Source organism: Cnephaeus nilssonii (assembly GCF_951640355.1).
Source record: "Cnephaeus nilssonii genome assembly, chromosome: 4".
In the NCBI taxonomy this organism is placed as follows: Eukaryota; Metazoa; Chordata; class Mammalia; order Chiroptera; family Vespertilionidae; genus Cnephaeus; species Cnephaeus nilssonii.
The window spans coordinates 59,758,166-59,780,214 of NC_137075.1; the positions used below are offsets into that span (position 1 = coordinate 59,758,166).

The 22,049-nt window shown below is 40.9% G+C and overlaps 3 protein-coding genes across 4 annotated transcripts in view; 1 reads left to right on the top strand and 2 right to left on the bottom strand.

Moving 5' to 3' along the window:
- The first annotated feature begins 3,579 nt into the window (after positions 1–3,579).
- GCNT3 (glucosaminyl (N-acetyl) transferase 3, mucin type) lies at positions 3,580–7,984 on the top strand. Its single transcript, XM_079770012.1, has 2 exons — positions 3,580–3,748; positions 5,156–7,984. The coding sequence occupies exon 2, from the start codon at positions 5,203–5,205 to the stop codon at positions 6,532–6,534; it is 1,332 nt and encodes a 443-aa protein (XP_079626138.1). The 5' UTR covers positions 3,580–3,748; positions 5,156–5,202; the 3' UTR covers positions 6,535–7,984.
- Positions 7,985–14,574: 6,590 nt separating this feature from the next.
- GTF2A2 (general transcription factor IIA subunit 2) lies at positions 14,575–21,352 on the bottom strand. 2 transcript variants are annotated; one of them, XM_079767857.1, is made up of 5 exons: positions 21,235–21,352; positions 19,983–20,087; positions 18,949–19,075; positions 17,097–17,158; positions 14,575–16,339 (listed from the first exon to the last, which is right to left on the bottom strand). In XM_079767857.1, exons 1-5 carry the CDS (start codon positions 21,304–21,306, stop codon positions 16,310–16,312), a joined length of 396 nt encoding a protein of 131 aa, XP_079623983.1. In that variant the 5' UTR covers positions 21,307–21,352; the 3' UTR covers positions 14,575–16,309. The 2 variants fall into 2 exon arrangements, with proteins under 2 accessions (XP_079623983.1, XP_079623984.1); XM_079767858.1 differs by lacking the exon at positions 17,097–17,158.
- Positions 21,235–22,049, bottom strand: part of BNIP2 (BCL2 interacting protein 2) — a 33,198-nt gene continuing 32,383 nt past the window's right edge. The window contains exon 10 of the mRNA XM_079767856.1: positions 21,235–21,352. Within this exon, the coding sequence (XP_079623982.1) occupies positions 21,334–21,352 (19 nt within the window). The 3' untranslated portion in view covers positions 21,235–21,333. The remainder of the gene's footprint in view (positions 21,353–22,049) is intronic.

Consider the following 22,049-nt stretch of genomic DNA (forward strand, 5'->3'; position numbering starts at 1 on the left):
GCCCTCCTCTGACCCTGTTGTTGGACTGTAGGGTATCCCATATAATAAAAGGGTAATATGCAAATTGACCCTAACGGTGGAACAACCAGGAATGACTGGTTGCTATGATGCGCACTGACCACCAGGGGGCAGATGCTCAAGGAGGAGCTGCCCCCTGGTGGTCAGTGCACTTCCACAGGGGGAGCACCACTCAGCCAGAAGCCAGCTCATGGCTGGCCAGTGCAGCAGTGGTGGCCGGAGCCTCTCTCGCCTCCGCGGCAGCACTAAGGATGTCTGACTAATGGCTTAGGCCCGCTCCCTGCAGGGAACAGCCTAAGCTGTTAGTCGGACATCCCCCAAAGGCTCCTGGGCTGCCAGAGGGATGTCTGACTGCCAGCTTAGGCCTGATCCCCCTGGGAGCAGGCCTAAGTTGGCAGGTGGACATCTCCCAAGGAGTCCCGGACTGCGAGAGGCTGCAAGTTGGGCTGACGGCCCCACCCCTCCACCCCAAGTGCATGAATTTTTGTGCACCGGGCCTCTAGTGATATTATGATAGATTAGAGAGTTAATGAACCCCATCGAAGTTAACATTAAACTCCACTGGATTCTTCCAGATCCACCCCAGTGAGCCTGGCTTAGTTTCTCTGTTCTCCACTGCTGGAACTCTTAGACCCTCCAACAAACATACAGGGTTTATAATTAAAAACCCAGGGGATGCAGGCAAAGTTATTGGCCTAATGATTTGGAGAAAAAGACTGAGGGATCTGGGCGGGAAGAGTTTGCTGTTTTAAAAATAGCACCATAGTAGTGAGGCAGGAAATGTGGAACAGGTAAACTGAGACAGATAGCTGAAGGAGCAGGTCGGGCAATTTACAGCTAGATACAGGTCACCTCCCTAGAGATAACATCTAGCCCCAGTTGTATTTCAGCTCCAGGCCCAGAAAAGCAGCAAAACCATGGAGGCACACTAGGACCAGCTGCAATGACTAACCACCCCCGCCCAGGCTCTGACCAATCAGTAGAGACCAGGACCCTGAAGAAGCACACCTGGAAAACTGATGAATATTCTGTTAAAACCCTCCCCTAAGATCCCTCCTAAGATTACAACCTGCAAGAGAGCGAGAGAATCCTGAAGACAAAGAACCCAGCACACGCTCTCCCTCTGGGGAGCAGGCCTGCACCATTCCCTTTTCCCTCTTCTTCCCCCACTTCTTCCCACAAAGACTTCTAAACTCTAAGTGACTCCATGAGACTTGCAACCAGGGGAGCAATGGGCAGTGACAGCTCGTCTCAGATTAACCCCCTGGCCCTGTTCCCAAGGCCCCCTTTTCACTGACTTTCCAATGAGCTAAAGCAGCCCAGCCTAGGCTCTCTCCTCGTGCTTCTTCTGTGCTAAGACCTTTCTTGTTTCATTGTCCCTAGCTTTAATAAACATACCTTCATAGTCACCTGGACTCATGTTGTGAAATCTTTCCTGCACCTCTGTCCTGCCAAAGCCCCGGTGTGCCCCTAATACTACTTACTTGGTGTTACTAACATATAGGTTATCTCAACAAAACATACACAATTTGTTAATGTTATGTTAGCATATTTAGCAATTAAGATGGGATACCTCTTTTGATTACTTTGTAAACCAAATATTCCAAATGTTTTCTCTTTATTGAGAGACTCTGTGATGTGTGGTTTTTATGGGAAAGAAGGTGGGACTTTGAAGAGAGCATCAAGGAAAAGTCAGATATAAAGAAATGGGATTTTTCTAGATTCAGATACTAGAGCAGGTGTTTATCCTTGAATCATTTTTGCCTCAGAGATTTTACAGCTCAAAAGAGAGTTACTAAGAATCGGAGTGACCGAAGCTGGCAGAGGAGTGGGGCCAATAAAAGTGGGGTGCAGATGACTCTATATAGCTCCCTGCCTTGGCCTGTCCTCATCTACAGTTAGAAACACACAGGGAGATAAAGAAAGAAAGGAAGAAAGAAAGAAAGAGAGAGAGAGAGAGAGAGAGAGAGAGAGAGAGAGAGAGAGAGAGAGAGAGAGAGAGAGAGAGGAAGGAAGGGAAGAGAGAGAGAGAGAGAGAGAGAGAGAGAGAGAGAGAGAGAGAGGAGAGAGAGAAAGGAAGAAAGAAAGAAAGAAAGAAAGAAAGAAAGAAAGAAAGAAAGAAAGAGAGAGAGAAAGGAAGAAAGAGAGAACCCCCTATGCTATATTCGGGTCTGCATAAATAGTTCTTGTAGGAAGACAGCAACACTTGGTCATTATGCTATTGCCTTCAGAGGAAGTCCAGCCCCGTGGACTAGGTTTGCGGTGCAGAGATGGGGGACTCTTGTGCTTTGCTAGCAGTCAACTACTAGGCTCTGCCAACAGGGGGCGCTGGAGAGAGAGATGGTGAGGCTGAAGGCGGGACTTCCTGTTTGCTTCCTATCTACTTCCTGCCTCTGAGCATCACCATGCCTACGCTTTGGAGTGATGGTTTGTAAACTCAGCCGACAGAGACACCAGCCACCTCATACGAGGTCTGGATCTCAGCCTAGGGGCCCTTCCTCTGAGCTCAGTGCAGCAATAGTAGTACAGTCCCCATCAAAGCTCTGAGTTTCAGCTTGTTGGCACCTTTTTTTCTCAAATTCTAAGTTTAATAATTCCCTTTTTTCCCCCCTTCATTCGTTCAGCCTCGGGGTGGTAGCTACTTCCAGCAATTGCTACTTCCCTAATAATTTAGTGCCCTCTCCCTCTCCCACCACACACACCTTTTTAGTTATTTACTTAACTTTATACCTAGTTAAGTTCTTTATATTAAATTTGCTATTTCAAATATTTTGGCCAGGATGCTACATTTTTGGAGGGCTGGTTTGGGGGTGAGGAGATGGGGCAAACAGTGACAATGCCAGTGGCTTTGAAAAAGGCATTTTCCACCCTGCATTGCCAAGATCAGCTCATGGGGCTCTCACTGAGGTCCAACTGCCCAGAGTGTTTTCCATTCTTCAGACTATAATGAACCCTAGACTCACAGGTATTAATGAGGAAGATCTACATTCTGGAACCCTGTGGCTATTTCTAGTGTGCAGGTTATTAACAGTCATGAAGATAGGCAAATGAATTTTTTCAAGTAGTTGCCATCTGAAGAATACATTCCAGTTTTCATTGACTTTTTTTTTTTTTAAAGTGAAAGCAAAAAACAAAAGAAACAATCCTTGTCTTTTTATTGCTTTACTCTTTTAATGTTCAGGGAACATAAGAGGAGCGACACTTGGACTCCAGGCTACAAGAAGGCAGAGGAAATACCTGTGTGCTTTTATGATTCTTTGTTAGGTGAGGGTGGAGGTGGAGGTGGGGAAGCTTTCAAGTTCTTATATGAGCCATTGACAGGTTTTTATGAATTGTTTTCTGGCAGGAGAGCATGGATATAAACTGGGCTGTCCTAGTTGAAATAGTTGCTTGCTTTGCCTTCTCAGATAGTGACAGCATTTTTTCCTGCCTTACTCACCTCCCTGAATGACTCGAGACTATGCTCCTGAATGACATATCTGAGAGCAGGAAACTGAAAGGTGAATGATAAAGCCACTCGCTGCTCTCTACTCTGCAGAAATTAAGGAGGGCCGGAGACAGTTGCTTGGACGCCCTGTGAATATCAGAAAGTATATTTTGGAGGGGTTAAAGGAAGACCAAGGGATATGGTGTTCACATTTGCTTCCATGGAACCCAACCAATCTTCCCTGGGAAACAGAAACAAACTGTGGCAAGAGATCTACCCTAAGTAAGAAAGAAGCTATTAACGGTGAGAATTTTCTTAATCTTTCATCATGTCTTCCTCTTAGATTCCCAAAAAATTATTACTCAAGAGGACACAAAACTTACGCTGAGAAAGAGGATGCAAAAGGGGAAAAACAATCATTGCTGGATGTGTCACATCTTGTTTCTCTTTCTCTCCCTTTAGGGGTTTTTATCTAGAGTATCTGGTTTTCTTTGAATGGTACTCAGTACCCTGTATTGTTTTTGAAAAGTAGCTGTGGTTTGGAGGAATAAGTATTAAGCTTATAGACAAAAAAAAGAGGGTGTGTGTGTGTGTGGGAAGAGTGAGGGAGTCCCAGATTTGCTTCTTAATATGTGATATTTGCAAGTTATTTAGCATCTGTTTTCCTATCTAGAAAAGGCCTAATATTTCATTTTAGATATGTTGTGAAGATTAAATGGGACAATGTAAAACAGTATTTCTGGCATATAGAAAGCACTCATTAAATATTTTATATGCATAGCTCTGTGTGTGTCTGTGTGTAAAAATATTTTAAATTTTGATAGATTGTTATCTATATGAATGATTAAATGCATTTTTGGAGTATATACAATTTTGTAAGAACATTTTTTATTTAAAAAAAGAATTTTATCTATTGATTGATTTGAGAGAGAGATAGGAAGGGAGGGATGGGGAGAGAGCAAGAGAGAGAGAAAGAGAGAGAGAGAGAAAAGAGAGAGAGAGAGAGAGATTGAAGTTGAGATAGATTTGTTTTTCCACTTAATTTTTCCAATTATTGGTTAATTTTTGTATGTGTCCTGACTGGGGATTGAACCTGCAACCTATCCTCAGCATATTAGGATGGTGCTCTAACCAACTGAGCTACTTGGCCAGGGTAAAGGAATATTTTTATAAAAGGGTGGTTAGATATTACATCTAATCAATGACTTATAGTTGGTGAAAACATCCTAACATATAAATTGCCAAATAACAGCAAGAAATGTACTTGAAAGGACTTTTGAATTTCTACAACTGATACTGAGAGTCTGAAATTCATGGATTTTCTCTCTAGACCTATCAGAAATTCTAGGTCCCAATAAGCGCTATGCTAGAAACAGAGTGGTAAGGGGTGGAGGGAAGAATGGGGAATAAAGAGTAGGGACTTCCTCTTACTAATTCCACCTCTACAGCAGCAGGTCCTCGGTTCCATTTCCCTTTCTCCTGGGGTAGAGGTGGAGCTAGGTCCTGACTGTAGCATGAGCAGCTAGTTTGTAGGGTCAGGTAATAGACCTCCATTAGTAACCCAGCGTAAGAAGTTCCTAGGTAGGTCTTGACTGAGGATATTTGTCTAGAGAAGAAATTTATTTTGCCATCACTTTGGAGTTGGACTTGCTGTTCCTGGGAACACATTCAGGGTTAGTTTGTAATCGAAGGCATTTTGTTCTGTCCAAGGATTCCAACCTTCTCTTCCTTTCCTGGGCCCAAACTCTATTGATACCATGAAGGTGATTTGGCGGAAGAAGAAACTCTGCAGGCAGCATTATCTGTGGGCCCTGGGCTGCTATTTGCTGCTGGCCATTGTTGCTCTGAGATTCTCTCTCAGATTGAAATGCGACTTTGATTCCCTGAATCTGGAGTCCAGAGACTTTCGAAGCAAGCACTGTAGGGACATCTTGTACAAGTCCCTGCAGTTGACAGCAAGGAGATCCATCAACTGTTCCAGAATCATCCAAGGGGATAAGGAAGCAGTGATTGAGGCTCTCCTGGACAGGCTGGAGGTCAAGAAGAAGCGGGAGCCTTTCACAGACACTGACTACATCAACATGACCAGAGACTGTGAGTACTTTAAGGCCAAAAGGAAGTTCATACAGTACCCACTCAGCAAAGAGGAGTTAGACTTCCCTATTGCATACTCTATGGTGGTCCACGAGAAGATTGAAAACTTTGAAAGGCTGCTGAGAGCTGTGTATGCCCCTCAGAACGTATATTGTGTCCACGTGGATGAGAAGTCCCCAGACACTTTCAAAGAGGCAGTCAGGGCAATTATTTCATGCTTCCCAAATGTCTTCCTGGCCAGTAAGTTGGTTCGGGTGGTTTATGCCTCCTGGTCCAGGGTGCAGGCGGACCTGAACTGTATGGAAGACTTGCTCCAGAGCTCAGTGCCCTGGAAATACTTCCTGAATACATGCGGAACAGACTTTCCTATAAAGACCAACGCCGAGATGGTCCTGGCCCTCAAGATGTTGAATGGGAAGAACAGTATGGAGTCCGAGATACCTACTGAGTACAAAAGATCTCGCTGGCAATATCACTATGAGGTAACAGACACAATATACATAACTAACAAGAGGAAGGACCCTCCCCCTAATAACGTACCTATGTTCACGGGGAATGCCTACATTGTGGCTTCTCGAGGCTTTGTCCAGCAGGTCTTCGAGAACCCCAAAGCCCGGCAACTGATTGAGTGGGCAAAAGATACCTATAGCCCCGATGAACACCTCTGGGCCACGCTTCAGCGTACTCCATGGATGCCTGGCTCTGTTCCCTACCACCCCAAGTTTCACATGTCAGACATGGCTGCCATTGCCAGGCTGGTAAAATGGCAGGGCCATGAAGGAAACATCAGCATGGGGGCACCTTATGCACCTTGCTCTGGAACCCACCAGCGGTCTATCTGTATTTATGGCATTGGGGACCTTCACTGGATTCTTCAGAACCATCACCTGTTGGCCAACAAGTTCGACCCAAAGGTGGATGATAATGTTCTTCAGTGCTTAGAAGAATACTTACGGTATAAGGCCATCTACAGACTGAACTCTGAGATACACTGAGAGAACTGCTACCTCACATTGAAATGTGGGGCAAGAACATGTGCAAACATGCCCAGATTGTGCTGGGACAGTGCGGGGAGGGAGACCAGGTCTCTAGAATCCACGGCATCCCTCGGGGTTAGGGGGCTGCTATTGGAGTGTGGGTAAGTAGATCTGTTGCCTTGCAAATTGCTATCCCGGATGAACACTGACTTAGCTCACCCCACTCCCAGTAGCCCCATGCACTGACTTTCTCACAGAGTGAGCATAAGAACTAGTTATCTGGGAGAGCCAGGGAGGGAAGTGTGACAGGGCACCCTGGACTTCAGTTGAATGCTTGGTGTCCAGCTTTTCCATTCTGTGGAGATGCCATTCCTAATAATTCTAGGCTTGGTAGGGGGAAGGGAGAGTTTGATGGAAATAGGGCCTTCTCTTGTACTATTAACTTAAAAATAAATAGCTCCTAATTCAAACCTCTACCTCCGCTTTCTGTTTGAGAAGCCAGAAATAAGATAAAAGTGTGATACTTTTTTTCATTACTATTGGTGGCATTTAAAATCCCTCGTGGCTGGCCAGAGTCTCCCCATTATTCCAAAATGATCATGGCAGGCTGTATAAACAGCAAATTAAAAAAAAATATATAGAGGTACAGAGCTGATGCTATCATTGTTGAAAGCCCTCCTCATGTTGTTTACATTGCCAGATTCGTGACTCTTCTGTATGGGAAAAGGCAGGGTGATTTAATCTGACCACCATACCTTTATGGGAAAATTACAACCCTAATTTAGCTGGCTTCACAGCCAACGTTCCATAACAAAGATAATAGCTAGTTTAGGTAAGGTCACCATATAATTTATTGTCCAAACTGGAACACTTTTACAGGAGGGAGGGTGGCTGTACTATTAAAATTATGTGGGAAAACAATAAACTAGGACTGTTTATATAAACCAGGAAATCGGGTTATTTCACATTTAGGCTTTTTGAGTGAAAACTCTTAAGTATGTGAATGGAAGAGTCACTATTTGGGGTTCTTTGGCTTATACATTTCCTTGTGGGGAGACAATTTTTTTTTGTGTGTATTTGCCTCCACTCCCCGTAAATGTTACCCAGTGAAACAATGGTCTCTGAAGCTCCAGAGATAATTGTCATAGCATTATGGAAGGCTATTGACTATTGATTTTCTGCATACAATATGCTTTGGAAAAATGATTTAAATACAAATTAATTTGTATAATTTGAATGATGTTCCCATTAATATGTCAGGGTATTGTTTCTTCATTTCTGATTATGACTCAATCAAGTGTTTCTCTCATAATCAACTCTCCCTGTAACCCATGTACTCTGACGTAGTTATCACTGTCTGACAGTGAACTTTCTATTTATAGTGACTGCTTTTGGTAAAGTTGTACTTTTTGGTAATGGGTGTTGCCACTACCAACTTACCTGCATCATACTATTGAGTCTTCTTCACCTTGCCCCCAGCCCCGCCTCCGAGATGGCTGACGGATAGTCATGGTCTCAGCAGATGAGTCTCCATAAGGCCTCTTCCCAGCAGGGGAGCTGACGGACACCCTCACTGCTGTGGGAAGTGGGCAGAAAAGCTTCCCGGAATGCACGCATTCTGAGGAAAGAACCTGGCTGGGTCTTTGGCCTCATAGTTGACTTCCTCTGTATATTTTCATGTGAAATAAATTATCTTTTTTATATAAATAAACTGAATTGTGAACTTGTCATTTTGGGGGAAGAAGTTTCTGGAATTTTCCAAGTACTGACATTTATTTTTTTCCTTGAAATACATTCAAGTGCATAGAAAGTGCTCTTTATTTAATAACATAAGGTCTTCCTCTCTGAAGGGTCCAATTTCTCCCTCATTTGTGTAGTTTATTTTAGAAATCATATAATTAAGTGAACACATTTGTTGATTTTTTTTCTTCCCTCTAAGTCATATTTGTTTTTTTAACCTCTCTCTGGAAAGGAAAAATCTTATAAATGAGTCGAGCAACTAGGCATGTATTACTTCTCAAGATTTGAATTACTTATTTTTAAAAATATATATATTTTATTGATTGTTTTACAGAGAGGAAAGGAGAGGGATAGAGAGTTAGAAACATCGATGAGAGAGAAACATCAATCAGCTGCCTCCTGAACACCCCCAACTGGGGATGTGCCTGCAACCAAGGTACATGCCCTTGACAGGAATCAAACCTGGGACCCTTGAGTCCGCAGGCCGACGCTCTATCCACTGAGCCAAACCAGTTAGGGCTGAATTACTTCTTTAGTTTTGATTTGTGGACTATTGGTAAACTCTGTTTTAATAACTATTTTGATGCACACTCTGACTATTATAATTTTTGTTTTCTTATTTGAGTGAATTCTTTTTAAGAAAGGAAGAAAAGGCAGTTAATCTTGTTTGGGAACAGACAGCATAACTTATTTGGGGAGACTACGTATTTGAATTAAAAATGGAAAGAACTGCTAGTTTGGCTCAGTGGATAGAGTATCAGCCTAAGGACTGAAGGGTCCCAGGTTCGATTCCGTCAAGGGCACATGCCCCCGGGGTTGTGGGCTTGGTCCCCAGTAGGGGCCACGCAGGAGGCAGCCCATCAATGATTCTCTCTCATCATTAATGTTTCTCTCTCTCTCCTCTCTGAAATAATATATATATATATATTTAAGAACCATTACATACATTATATGCCTTAAGTACCTTATTGAACTGAAGATTTATTCTTCCATTTAGTGAATCATTTATTCATTCCGCAACTATTAACCAAGCTCTTACTAGGCATTGTCCTTGACCCTGGGGATATATAGCAATCAACAAAGCAGACAAATATTTCCACTCTCATGTTCTTCACATACTAGCTTGAAACGGACTATAAACAAGTAAATTTTTTTTTTTGTGTGTGTGTGTGTGTGTGTGTGTGTGTGTGTGTGTGTGTGTGTTAGAAGACAAGTGCTAGAAACCTTAGGAGAGTGGGGTGGGGAAAGAGGATGCTTAAATTTTTAAATAGTGTGGTCAGGGATGCCATTAATGAAACAGTGACATCTGAGTAAAGATCTGAAGGAGACGAAGGAATGATCCATGAGGACCCATGGGGGGAGAGCATTCTAGGCCAAGAGGAGAGACTTGGCAAGGCCCTGAAGCAGGAACACACCTGCCATGTTTGAGGAATAGCAAGGAAGCCAGTGTACATGGAGCAGAGTAAAGGGCGGGAGGGAAGAAAAGTGCACAGCACAGGGGAGCAGGGCTGCTGTGAAGGCCTCTGTAACCCATTACATGGCCTTCATCCTGTCTGAGTGCCTTAGGCCACTGGAAGGCTTTGAACAGAGGACCGACATGATCTGATTGACATTTTCATGCTGCATTGAGTACAGACCGATGGGGAGGTGATGGTGGATGCAGGGAGGAGGCTGTGGCAATAATCATGACACTAGCCATAGTAGCTTGGACCAGGGTAGCATAGCAGCAGTAGAAAGGGAGGTAGTCAGATCCTGGAAATGTTTTGGAGGTTCAATTTGAGGATTTGCTAACAGATTGAGTTTATTTATGATTCAAGAATGACTCCAAATGTTTTGTCTTGATGGTCAGTTGGAAGGATAGTTACTATTAACTAAGATAGGAAAACTGTGAAAGTGGATTTTTAGGGGAAGATCAGGAGTTTGATTCCAAACATATAATAATGGAGATGCCTATTAGACCTCTGAATAGTAGAGATGTGGAGGACATAAATATGACAGGAATCTGAGGCCAGGAGAGAACTGAAGATGTTTAGCTGGTGTTCATTAGCTTATGGATAGTGTAAAGCCATGAAACTGGAGAATTCCAACCGAGTGGACAGCCATAGAAAAGAGGCCTCCAGATGAATTCTGGGGCTCTGCAAAACGCAGAGCCACTGAGGTAAGGAGGAACTACCAAGAGAAAGTTGGAAAGGAGCCGCAGGTGTGGTAGAAGGGAAATGAGGTAGGTAATGTTCTGGAAGCCTGGATGAGAAAGTGCTTCAGGAAAGAGGTTGGACTGTGCCCAGAGCTGCTGAAAGTCACTGAAGATGAGTGTAATCTAAGAACCAGCTCAGAATCCTGTTGGCCATTTATGTTGTCTTTGGAAAAATGTCAATTCAGGTCTTCTGCCCCTATTTTTTTTTTTTTTTTTTGCTATCGAGTTGTATATACACATATGCTATATGAGTTCTTTATATTTTACTAGAGGCCCGGTGCACGAAATTCATGGGGGAGGAGAAAGAGGTGTCCCTCAGCCCAGCCTGCAGCCTCTCCAATCTGGGACCCTTCAAGGGATATCCGACTGCCCGTTTAAGCCTGATCCTAGCGGGACATCCCTCTCACAAGCTAGGACTGCTAGCTCCCAACCACTCGCCTGCCTGCCTGGCTGATTGCCCCTAACCGCTTTTGCCTGCCAGCCTGATCACCCCCTAACCACTCCCCTGGCCCCTAACCGCTTCTGCCTGCCAGCCTGATCACCCCCTAACCACTCCCCTGCCAATCTGGTCGCCCCTAACTGCCCTCCCCTGCAGGCCTGGTCGCCCTAACTGCCCTCCCCTGCAGGCCTGGTCGCCCTAACTGCCCTCCCCTGCAGGCCTGGTCGCCCTAACTGCCCTCCCCTGCAGGCCTGGTCACCCCTAACTGCCCTCCCCTGCAGGCCTGGTTGCCCTAACTGCCCTCCCCTGCCAGCCCGGTCACCCCTAACTGCCCTCCCCTGCAGGCCTGCATCCCTCCCAACTGTCCTCCCCTGCTGGCCTGATAACCCACAACTGCCCTCCCCTGCTGGCCATCTTGTATGTTGGAGTGATGGTCAATTTGCATATTACTCTTTTGTTAGATAGAAGGATAATATTCACCTCTTACCAGATATGACTTGCAAATGTTCTCTCCCATTCCATAGGTTGCATTTTCATTTTGTTGGTTTCCTTTGCTGTGCAGCTTTTTAGTTAGATGTTGTCTTCCTTACTTTTGCTTTTGTTGTCAAATTTAAAAAATCATTGCCAAGACTGAATGTCAAGGAGCTTACCCCATTTTCTTAGTTTTATGGTTTCAGGACTTACGTTCATTTTGAATCCCTTTTGAGTTGATTTTTGTGTACAGTATAAGATAGCAAGTTTCACTCAGCAACATGGCTGTCCAGTTTCCCTACCGTTTACTGAAGAGACTATCCTTTCCCCACTATATATCCTTGGCTCCTTTGTCATAAATTTGTCATAAAGTAATTGACCACATAGTGTGGGTTGATTTTTGGCCTCTGTTCTGTTCTATTGACCTATGTGTCTGTTCTTATGCCGACATGATGCTGTTTGATTACTGTAGCTTTGTATTAGAGTTTGAAATCAGGAAGCATGATGACCCTGCTTTGTTCCTTCTATTTCAGGATTGCTCTAGCTATTTGGGGTCTTTTGTGGTTCATCTGAGGGAATAAAATGAGTAAAAGCAGAGGGAGAAAAGCACAGAGTATGTGTTCAGTCTCTTAATTCAGAAAAGGGATCAGTGCTGTCCATGAATGTCCAGAAATGGTAAGAACAATCTCAGTTCTCTATCCAGGGGCAAAAGAACCAGTTTTGAAGCCAATTTGTCTTGTAACAGAACTTTAGGAAATTCACAGAATCAAGAGAATGAGTAGAGCATTCAAGAAAGAATACTGATAGTCTTTCTGCACAATGCTCTTTTAACCTTTTGCACTCGGATGTCGAGTGTGATTCGACACGGTTAGCATTAGAATAAAGGAATCGAGAAAAAAGCGAGTGCAAAGGGTTAAGCTAATCCCACTAAATCTTGGTATGTCGTCAAAGTGAAATGCTTTGCTCCACACCCCATGCAAACTCTACGCCTACCTATGCACTAGGAAAATAACAGATTCCATTATTATTACAGCATGGGGGGTGGGGAGCAGTCCCCTCAGCCCAGCCTGCATTCTTTCCAATCTGGGACCCCTTGGGGGATGTTTGACTGCCGATTTAGGCCCAATCCCCGGCAGTCGGACATCACTCTCACAATCCTGGACCACCCCTAACTGCCCCTTCCCCTGCTGGCCTGGTTGCCCCTAACTGCCCCCCCCCCCCCCCCCCCCGCCAGCCTGGTCACCTCTAACTGCACCCCTGCCAGCCTGGTCGCCCCCAACTGCCGCCCCCCCCCTGCAGGCCTGGTTGCCCCACACAGCCTGCTGTTCGGTCGCCCCTCACTAACCCCCCTGCCGGCCTGGTTGCCCCACGTAGCCTGTTCGGTCATCCGTTTGGTTGTGATGGTCGCTGGTCGCTTAGGCTTTTATATATATATATATATGAAAAAGAGCTGGCCCTGGCCAGTGTGGCTCAGTTGTTTAGGTGTTGTCTGGTGCACTGAAAGGTTGCTGGTGCGATTGCTGGCACATGCCTGGTTTGTGGGTTCGATCCCAGGTCGGGAGCATGTACGTGGCAGCCAATCCATGCTTCTTTCCCTTCCTCTCTCTCTCTAAAAATTCATTTAAAAATATTAAAATAAAAAAAGCTGGATGAACAAATTAGAGTACATTTTTAGAATGGATTGACAAAGCAAAGGCTGCACATTCTTCTATATTTGTACCTTTTCTCATCCTGCAGTTTTATTGAGTCCAAATTTTATAACTATGCTACAAATTGCTTCCCCAGTTGAAATATATACTCAAATATATATATTTTAAAATCTCAAAATTTTATTAGTGACTTAATTATGACTCACCAAAAAATGATGTAGCACACCTTATGACACTGTGATTATGTCTACCAAGAAATAAAATTAGCTGAAGATAGCTCACAATAAACAAGCCTAACAATGAACAGTCTGGCATTAAACCCAGAGGCTATTCTTTGCCCACTATTTGGGTGTTAAAATAGCACTTAGTAATGCATGTGGAGGACTGACTCTTCATTACAAAAAGCCCAGCTTGTACTTAGTCCTGACAGTAGACAATTGATGGATTTTCTCTTCTTCCACACTAACAGGCAAGTAAGCTTATCACTGGAGCCTGTGGTCAGGTGGGAGGGCACAAAGTGGTGTGAACTCTTGCTGTCACTCTGGGAAATTAGCTCTACACCACAATGCATGTGTCAGCTGTGTGATGTGAACACAAGTAATTAGAACTGACAGAAGGAAATGCCTGGCTAAGACTCTGTGCTCCCACCCAGCCAAAAGCAGGGGTGGGTATGGGGCTAACCCGTCTCAGAACCAGTTTCATCTGATGGAATGCAGTATAAACCCTGGGCATTACATACCAGTTCCCTGTATGAGTACTGGGACTGACCCAACTTCTTCCTGTCCTTTGTTTTCTTTCGTGTATATAAATAATTTCTTCGTATGAGGTCAACAGCAAAGAGATCAATGCAGGTGACAGATACAACTGGGTTTCAGTTTTGAAGCATGGGTAGGGTTTTGATTCTGAAAGGCATGAAAAATATAGGAAACTGCATAGCCAAAGCCCTAAGTAAAACTCAGCTCTGACTTTGTTTCTTTCAAATTTAACTGGAGCTGACCATGTGATGGCTGGTAAAGGTTAGGATGAGAATACTGGAGTAGAGGACACAGAATGAGCTGCAAGGATGAGTTTTAATGCGAGTGTCAAGGACTACACTACGATGCTGAGGTAACACCGCAGGAGCGCCCAGAGAATGGCTTAAGTCACTATTACTATTAGTAGGTCAAGCCAGGCAACCCTATCTTACAAGAGACTCCTCACCCAGGTCAATGCGTTGCTTCCCCAGCTGAGATTGGCAATAGATTGTAAGCACAATCTACAAACATCATTCAAAAGTTTTTAAATCCCCAAACAGGAATACAAACTCCAGCCCTATACTTCTGTAAGTTCTCAGTGATTATTAGTAACGGAAAAGTTTAAACCATAACTTATTCCTTAATAGGAATTTTAAGTTTACTGTAACATACCTATCTCCTAAATCCCATGTTGAACCTCCAAAGTAAAAGACCTTGATTTTGACCAATTGCAATTAAGAAAATCCTAATTATTGTAACCTTTTGTAACTTAAGTTTCAATTTCAAAATCTGTAAAAGGGGAACAAAGTTCTTTCAGGTTTGTGAGGATTATCCAGGAGAATATATCTAAGATTAAGCACTTGGTCTGACCCAAATAATATAATGTTGGTTACTATCTTATAAATAGAGTCTTATTTCTTGCTGCTATATGGATCAGATTTGAGCATTGTTTGCTTAAAAATAACATCTATTGCCCTGGCTGGTGTGGCTCAGTTGGTCATCCTGTACACCAACAAGTTCAATTCCTGGTCAGGCACATACCCAGGTTGCAGGTTCAATCCCCAGTTTGGATGTGTGCAGGAGGCAACCGATAAATATTTTCCTGTCACATCAATGTTTCTCTCTCTCTCTCTCTGGAATGAATAAACAAATAAAAAATAGAAAAAAACACACATCTATTACACAGCATGCTTCTACAACTGAAAATAGGGGGACTATGTCTACTATAAAGAACTATTTAACATTTTAACAGGTGTATGAAAAGTCATTTTGCTGAAGATTACTGCTATTATTCTCAGCTGGAGAAAAGTGAGTTTTCATCTCTATGTGGTAGCTTCAGCACATTGAAGTAGGGTTGAATTGGGGTTCACTACAGGATGGGGGGCAGTCAAGAGTCTAAGTATTAAATAGGGCCAGGTCTTTATTAAAAACAGTTGATCTGACGAAACCGGTTTGGCTCAGTGGATAGAGCGTCGGTCTGCGGACTGAAGGGTCCCAGGTTAGATTCCGGTCAAGGGCATGTACATTGGTGGCGGGCACATCCCCGGTGGGGGGTGTGCAGGAGGCAGCTGGTCGATGTTTCTCTCTCATCGATGTTTCTAGCTCTCTATCCCTCTCCCTTCCTCTCTGTAAAAAAATCAATAAAATATATTAAAAAACAACAACAAACAAAAAAAAACAGTTGATCTAAAACACAATAAAAAAAGTTGATCTTGATTCACCTGTAGGCAGCTGCTAAATGCTAGTTGCTCAGCTACCTTGTGCAACGTTCTCCCTCTGTGATATTTCAGAAATACCAGTCTTCACTTATATAGTCCTAGATTGACAAACAAGAGAAACTTTCCCCCTTAAGTCTAATACCTAGTAAAATGTAGATCAGTTAAAAATGTATATAACTTGACCAATATGGCCAGTTCAAGAAATATTTTACATGTCTTGTGGAGACTATTTTATGTTTGGAAATAAGTTTCTTGGTTTTGTTTTGGCTATGGAAACTGTCTAACGATTATCTAACTCTTCCTAATTCAGTTGTACTTAGTATTTTTTTTTTTTTAACAGTGATGATTACTCTTGGTTTTGTACTTTTAGAAAAGGCATTTTCTAAGTAAAATTCCAATCCAGAATTTGGTTTTGCTCCTGCTGATGCTTTTAGCAGCTGTTAAAATTGATAAAACTAACCTGACTTTATTGAAATGAATGCATTTCCTAACCTCCTTTGCAAGGAACATGGTGCTCTTTCAAAATGCTTATCTAATATCTTCATATTTATAGCTTAATAGCTCTACCAGTTATTACCCACATTGAGTTTTAAAATGAATTTATTAAAGAATATTATTAGGAAGGCAACAACGTTTGATTTGTCATTAAAAAAAAGTCTGTTTCTTCATGCTGTAGAATAAAGGTAATGTAAGAAGCTACAAAGTTACAAGCATCTTGCTACTGGATTCTCTGATAGTATAGCACAGTGTAGTCGTTTCTGCAATGCTGGAATAAATAAAGTCTCTTCTATGCTTCTCTTTAAAAAGTGATGAATAATAACAGAAGATGGCATAAAAGAGCCATTTTTCTATTCATTCTGTAGTATTGGAGCCAGTATCTAGGAAACAGAGGAGAGAAAGAGTAAATTCAAGGAGCAATTTCATTTTTAAAATAATACCTTAGAAATAAAACAAGAACTTATCGTGGTGATGGTTTGAGGGGTGGGGAAGAAGAGGGGAAGCTGACCATGGAAATACCTAGAGGACTTAAAAGAACTTTCCCTTTAAGACAGAAGTAAAACAAAATGCTTAGCTCTCCATATTATGCTAGAGAAAAACCACATACTACATTTGATTTATTAACTGCTAATAACCATATATTTTTTTTCCAGGTCCTTTACTATCCCAAAATTTTATACCACAAAGGCTATAACATATAATCAGAATAGAATTATATAACTTAGTTCCTGGTGAGAAAAAGACCAAAATTCTAGCCACCATCACTTTTTTCTGCTGTTCTATTAGGAACTTAACTTTACTTCAGAAAGCTGACTTTTAGGAAAAATGAGCTTATTTCATAGTAGCACCACATATATCTGATACCTAAGGAATGGTGTATTTTCTTAATTACTTAAACTTCAACTTCTGAATGCCAAACCATTTGCTTTAATTTTGGAAAGAAAATTTCTAAAATTGTATTATTTTCTGCTGACACAGAGTAATGGCACACAATCTAAGCTTCTCTTGAATACTCAACAAGGTTTCCTTGGAAGATTACTACAATGTGTTGTAGAAGGGCAAGCTCCCCAGGAGCCATTGTAATAGTTGAGGCTGATCTGCTTCTTTTCATTCAGTTAAGTTTGAAAAAAAACCAACCAGATAACTTGTATCTTTAAACAGGAGTAATATACTTGAAGACCACCAGAAACTGGGAGCCCCTGTAAGTAAAATACATAAGTTTACTCAGAGGCCTTCTTTACTGACTTTGTGGTTTTTCCCTATGTTTCTAATGATTTAAAACGACACTTTACTAGTCTACATCTGTGCTGTCCAATATGATAGCCACTGGCTAGCCACCTATAGCTATTCAAATTACTTAAAGTTAACTAATAAAGTTAAAGAAAATTTAAAGCATTAGATTTCTCAGTTGCCCTAACAAAATTATAGACAGTGATCATTTCCATCAGTACAAAAGTTATACAGAATAGTACTGGGCTACCTCATTTTGATAGATCTACGAGTTATAAATTAATGCCTAAATTATAAAAAAAATGAACAAAAATATACATTATCTGAAATATAGAAATGTTATCTTGTGATCCAGTAACTATAAAATAACATTGTTCCTTGCTGAAATGACAAAAAAGATGTATTTGATGACTATATTAAAAAGTCATATGCTTTTAAGGTTTGTAATTGGCTTTAAACAGGAGTAATAGAAATGTTCTCTTCCAGATGTCAGAAAGCCTCTGAAACTAGCAATGTTACAATGACGTGTACCTTTAATTTTGGAAAGAAAATTTCTACAAGTCATTGTAACATTGCTAGTTTCAAGGTACACTTTCAAAAGGGCTAAAGGTATAATTTCATGCAGCCATTAAAAACCAGGTTTAAGAGAAGAGTTACCAACTATGTTTGAAAATGATTTGCAAATGTGTATACATACATACGTATATTACTGTAAAAATATAAGACTAGGTTATACAAGAAATCATTAAAAATGTTATCTTCAGATAACATCAAATGTTGTTACAAATGTTTTTCTTCTGCATGCTTTTATTGTCTCTACATTTTTTTTCAGTGATTATTTCTTTAAAAATCCCAAATATACAGAAAAAACCCCAACATATAACCTGAGAAATGTAGGGTATTACTTTCTACATATTTATCTTTCTCTTGCTCCCCCCCTTTCTTTATTGATTAAGGTATTACATATGTGTCCTTATCTCCCCATTGCCCGCCCCCCACCCTCTTGGTGTCTGTGTCCATTGGTTATGCTTATTTGCATGCCTACGAGTCCTTTGGTTGATCTCTCCTCCTTACCCCCACCCTCCCCTACCTTCCCTCTGAGGTCTCTTGCTTTTTTAAAACTCCCCTTTATGGACAGTCTTCTCTATTTAATTTCAGGAATAGCTGCTTTAAACAAATGGTTCAGATGATAAAGTAAAATTAAGTATATATTTAAAATACAATTAGCCAAAAGGAAAACTAATCATGGAACAGAAAGCAGAGATGTATACTTTTTGAAGCATTGAAGAACCTGAACAAGTCCCTTGGTTGGCTGTAGAAAATACACCAGCACAGATTAGAAATGGATACTTACTATTATAATTGATAAGGTTCTTATGGTTAAAATCTTAAATAACCATTTTTTAAATATAAAATGTACAGTTATCCAGCAACACAGAAACCATAGGATAAACTGTCAAAATTAAATGCTTCCTTAAATAGGTGGTGGTGAAAAAGCCTGATAAATACTTCAAATCTGTAGCTGAAATCTCCCCACACCTCCAACTCAATCTTGAAGTAGTCTATGTGTCACATGAAATATCTATACTAAAGTTAGTTGAAAATCTGGAATTCAGAATCTAGCTGAGAAGCCAGGTCTCTTTCTAGGAGTGGATCATTGACAGTTTTCCACCTTAGTTTCAGATGAAGATTTTCTAAAGACTCATAAAAACAAGATTTCAAGTAGCTTTGCTTTCACAGTAATTAGGTGAACACTTACTTTTACCATCACAGGCTACAATTTTCACTTTATCCACTTTAATAAGTTCTGTCACCTCTCTGAATTCAACATCATTCAATACAAAAGTCCACACATTATCGCAGAATCTGTATGTATTTAGAGAGCCCTTTAAAACAAAACATTTAGACATAATATGAAGTCATTTTTCCTCACATTTTCCTCCAAAGCAATTTGAGACTCAGCCACCAAGTACAAAATTCTTAAAATAGTATAATTCTTTAATATTTACCTTGCTTAATATTTTCCTTAATTTTCATCCTAACAATTTTTAAAAAATCCCTAGATAAATTTGCCAAGGGAAGAGTTTAAATTTTCTGTGAGCAGACTATTTTCAGCACTGTAAGTCTGTAAATTGCTTACCAGAAATCTGAAGAAAGCTGTATTGCCTACTTGAACTCTTAAGAAAATTTGAATCTGTATTTCTACTGCCCTCATGTGGCTAAATTATGAAAGTTCATTTGAATTTTTATGTAAACACTGTTTAAAAGAACATGTATTATTGTGTATATTAATTCTCCACAACTGTAAAAAACATTAATTTTAATTCTGTGACTTAGCTCAGGGAATTACTGTATTAGCCATTACAATAAGACTACAATATTATTGTCCTGTGTAACTGACATTCTTCTAATGAGTTTTTTTTTTAGGAGCAGGAGTTTGAAAAACATAACCTTAATGGATTACTCTGTCACTTACCTTCAAACCTGCAGATAATATTTTAGGCATTTGAAATCTCACTAATTCTTCAGGGAAGGTAGCCAAACATACATAGGCTAATTTGTGAAACAATGGAATAAAAAAATCTAAAATAAACGTTGTATCTCACGTTAAATGGATGAACTTTAGTATCAAGGTACTAAGTAAAAATATAATTTTGTTATTATAAAACATGCCACAAAATTTGATTGAGTCATTTCTTCCTTTCATGACTAATAAATATGTAGGGGTCCTAAAAAACACTGTTGAAACAACCATTGGTACAGGCTACTAGGTTTTGGAAAAAATATCCTTACCCTGAAATTGACTCTGTTCCTGACCCTTTGAGCCAATGCTGAATTTATAGCCTTATCAAACTGAAGTAGAACTTGAAGGGCAAGTTGGGGAGTGATCTGTTGAGACTGAGGAAAAGTAAAGGTCATACATTAGAAGAGCATTAAAGACAAAATAAACAAAAACACGAATTATCATGAAAAAATTTCACTGAGGCTAACCAGAGCCTCTAAGCTCACACCCCTTATTTTCCTTTGCCATAACTGACAATTAGGCAATCAGCCTGACAATATTTTCTTGCATTATCTTGATACAACGTAATTTTGAAAAGAAAACATGCAGTGATGTTACAATGCCTGGACAAAACTTTGACTATCATTCCTTATAGTATCTGGAAAGAGGCATTTGATAAACTGAAGCAACCACGTTTCATTTAAATAAAAAACATACGACCAATAATACATTTTAAAAAATCTAATAAATCTCATTAAATATATAAAAGCAATGGAAATACTTAATGTTCTAAGATGAGAGATTAGTATAAAAATTCTCTTAAAATTAAAATTCTAATTTAAATCTCAAAAAACTTAATAAATGGTTCAAATTTATCTTAAAGCTACATAGAATATGTCTTTCTTATATATATGAGAAGAAAATCAACACACTAATCTTTAACAAAAATATTTGAAAATTCAGATATATGCAACTATATCATTCAATCATTACATTTTATGATCCATAGTAGGATGGTATAAATGCACAGGAATTTGAGATTATTAATCTGAATACTGATTTACTGGGCCAAATAATCTATGATATTGAACCTCTTTACCTGGAATCCTATATAATAAAGAAGTAATATGCAAATGGTCGTTATGCTGTGAAGTGTAACGACCGACCTCGTAACCACCAGATCATGGATCAGCAGGAGGGTGGGGCAGCAAGCTACAAGCGGGCAGCAGAGAGCTACAGGAGGGGAAGGGCAGCAATCTATGGGGAGAGGGAGGCGGGGCAGTGGGCAGAGAGCTACAGAAGGGCGGCAGTGAGCTACTGGCTACAAGCGGGTGGCGGAGAGCTACAGGAGAGGGCAGGGCAGCAAGCTATGAGGGGTAAGGTGAGGGAAGGGGGGTGGGGGAGCTATAGGGAGATGGGGCAGCGGGCAGAGAGCTACTGGAGGGCGGCAAGGAGCTACTGGTGCATGGATTTGTGCACAGGGCTATAACAAGAATTATTATAGACTCCTTTAAATAAAAATGCTGATTTTTAGTCTCTTACCTGTATGAGCTCATCGAGGCTTTCCTGAAGACTGTTTCCCAAAGTGGTATTTCTATATAACTGATATGCCATGGCTTAGAAGGAAGGAACTTTTCTTATTCAGTCTTGCATTGATGTCCTAAAAATTTAATATAAAAGTATTAAAAAGAGAAAACACTATAAATTATGTATGTAAAGTCTATATATTCTAACATATATGATCAGAACTCTTAGAAATTGAAAATCCTACATAATAAAAGGGTAATATGTAAATTACCATCACTACGCTACACCCACGATTGGGCCAGCGGGAGGCGCAGGGGGCGGGACTTGGGGTGGCCAGGATGGTGATTGGGCCAGCAAGACGCTGAGCCATGGCTGTGCTGTGGCACAGAAGGGGCCTCTGGGGCAGCGAGCCGGGCGTCTGGAGGCCCCGGCTGACGAGGTGGCGCTAGGGGCCCAGGGACTTTGGAGCTGCTGGCCACACTGGTCCGACCAGCAGACAGACAGCCTACACGTGCATGATTTAATCATGCACTGGGCCTCTAGTTACTATATAATAATTTTAGAATTACAAGGAATAGTTAAAAATAATTTTCCAAATTATGTTATTTTGACATAGGCATTTATATTCCTTTATACAAAGTATAGATATTACAATTATTAAAATGTACATATTTATCATTTCTTTCAAAAGTTTACCTTTTGACTTAGCCTAGAATTTACCATGTACCATTCTTCCCCCTTACTGTCAAGTCACTGATTCAGACAATATTCAGATCACATTTGCATGCCTTCCCCTTCATTTTCCTGTTCTCTTAAAATTTGGTATTTAT

Bases quoted from the DNA above. Each gene is read 5' to 3' on its own strand.
- GTF2A2 (XM_079767857.1), bottom strand. From the start codon at position 21,306: ATGGCATATCAGTTATATAGAAATACCACTTTGGGAAACAGTCTTCAG. The intron at 19,076-19,982 runs GTAAGGATATTT...TTTGTTTTAAAG, and splicing joins GGAACAGAGTCAATTTCAGG to GGCTCTCTAAATACATACAG. The intron at 17,159-18,948 runs GTAAGTGTTCAC...TTTTACTTACAG, and splicing joins TGTAGCCTGTGATGGTAAAA to GGGCTCCCAGTTTCTGGTGG.
- GCNT3 (XM_079770012.1), top strand. From the start codon at position 5,203: ATGAAGGTGATTTGGCGGAAGAAGAAACTCTGCAGGCAGCATTATCTG.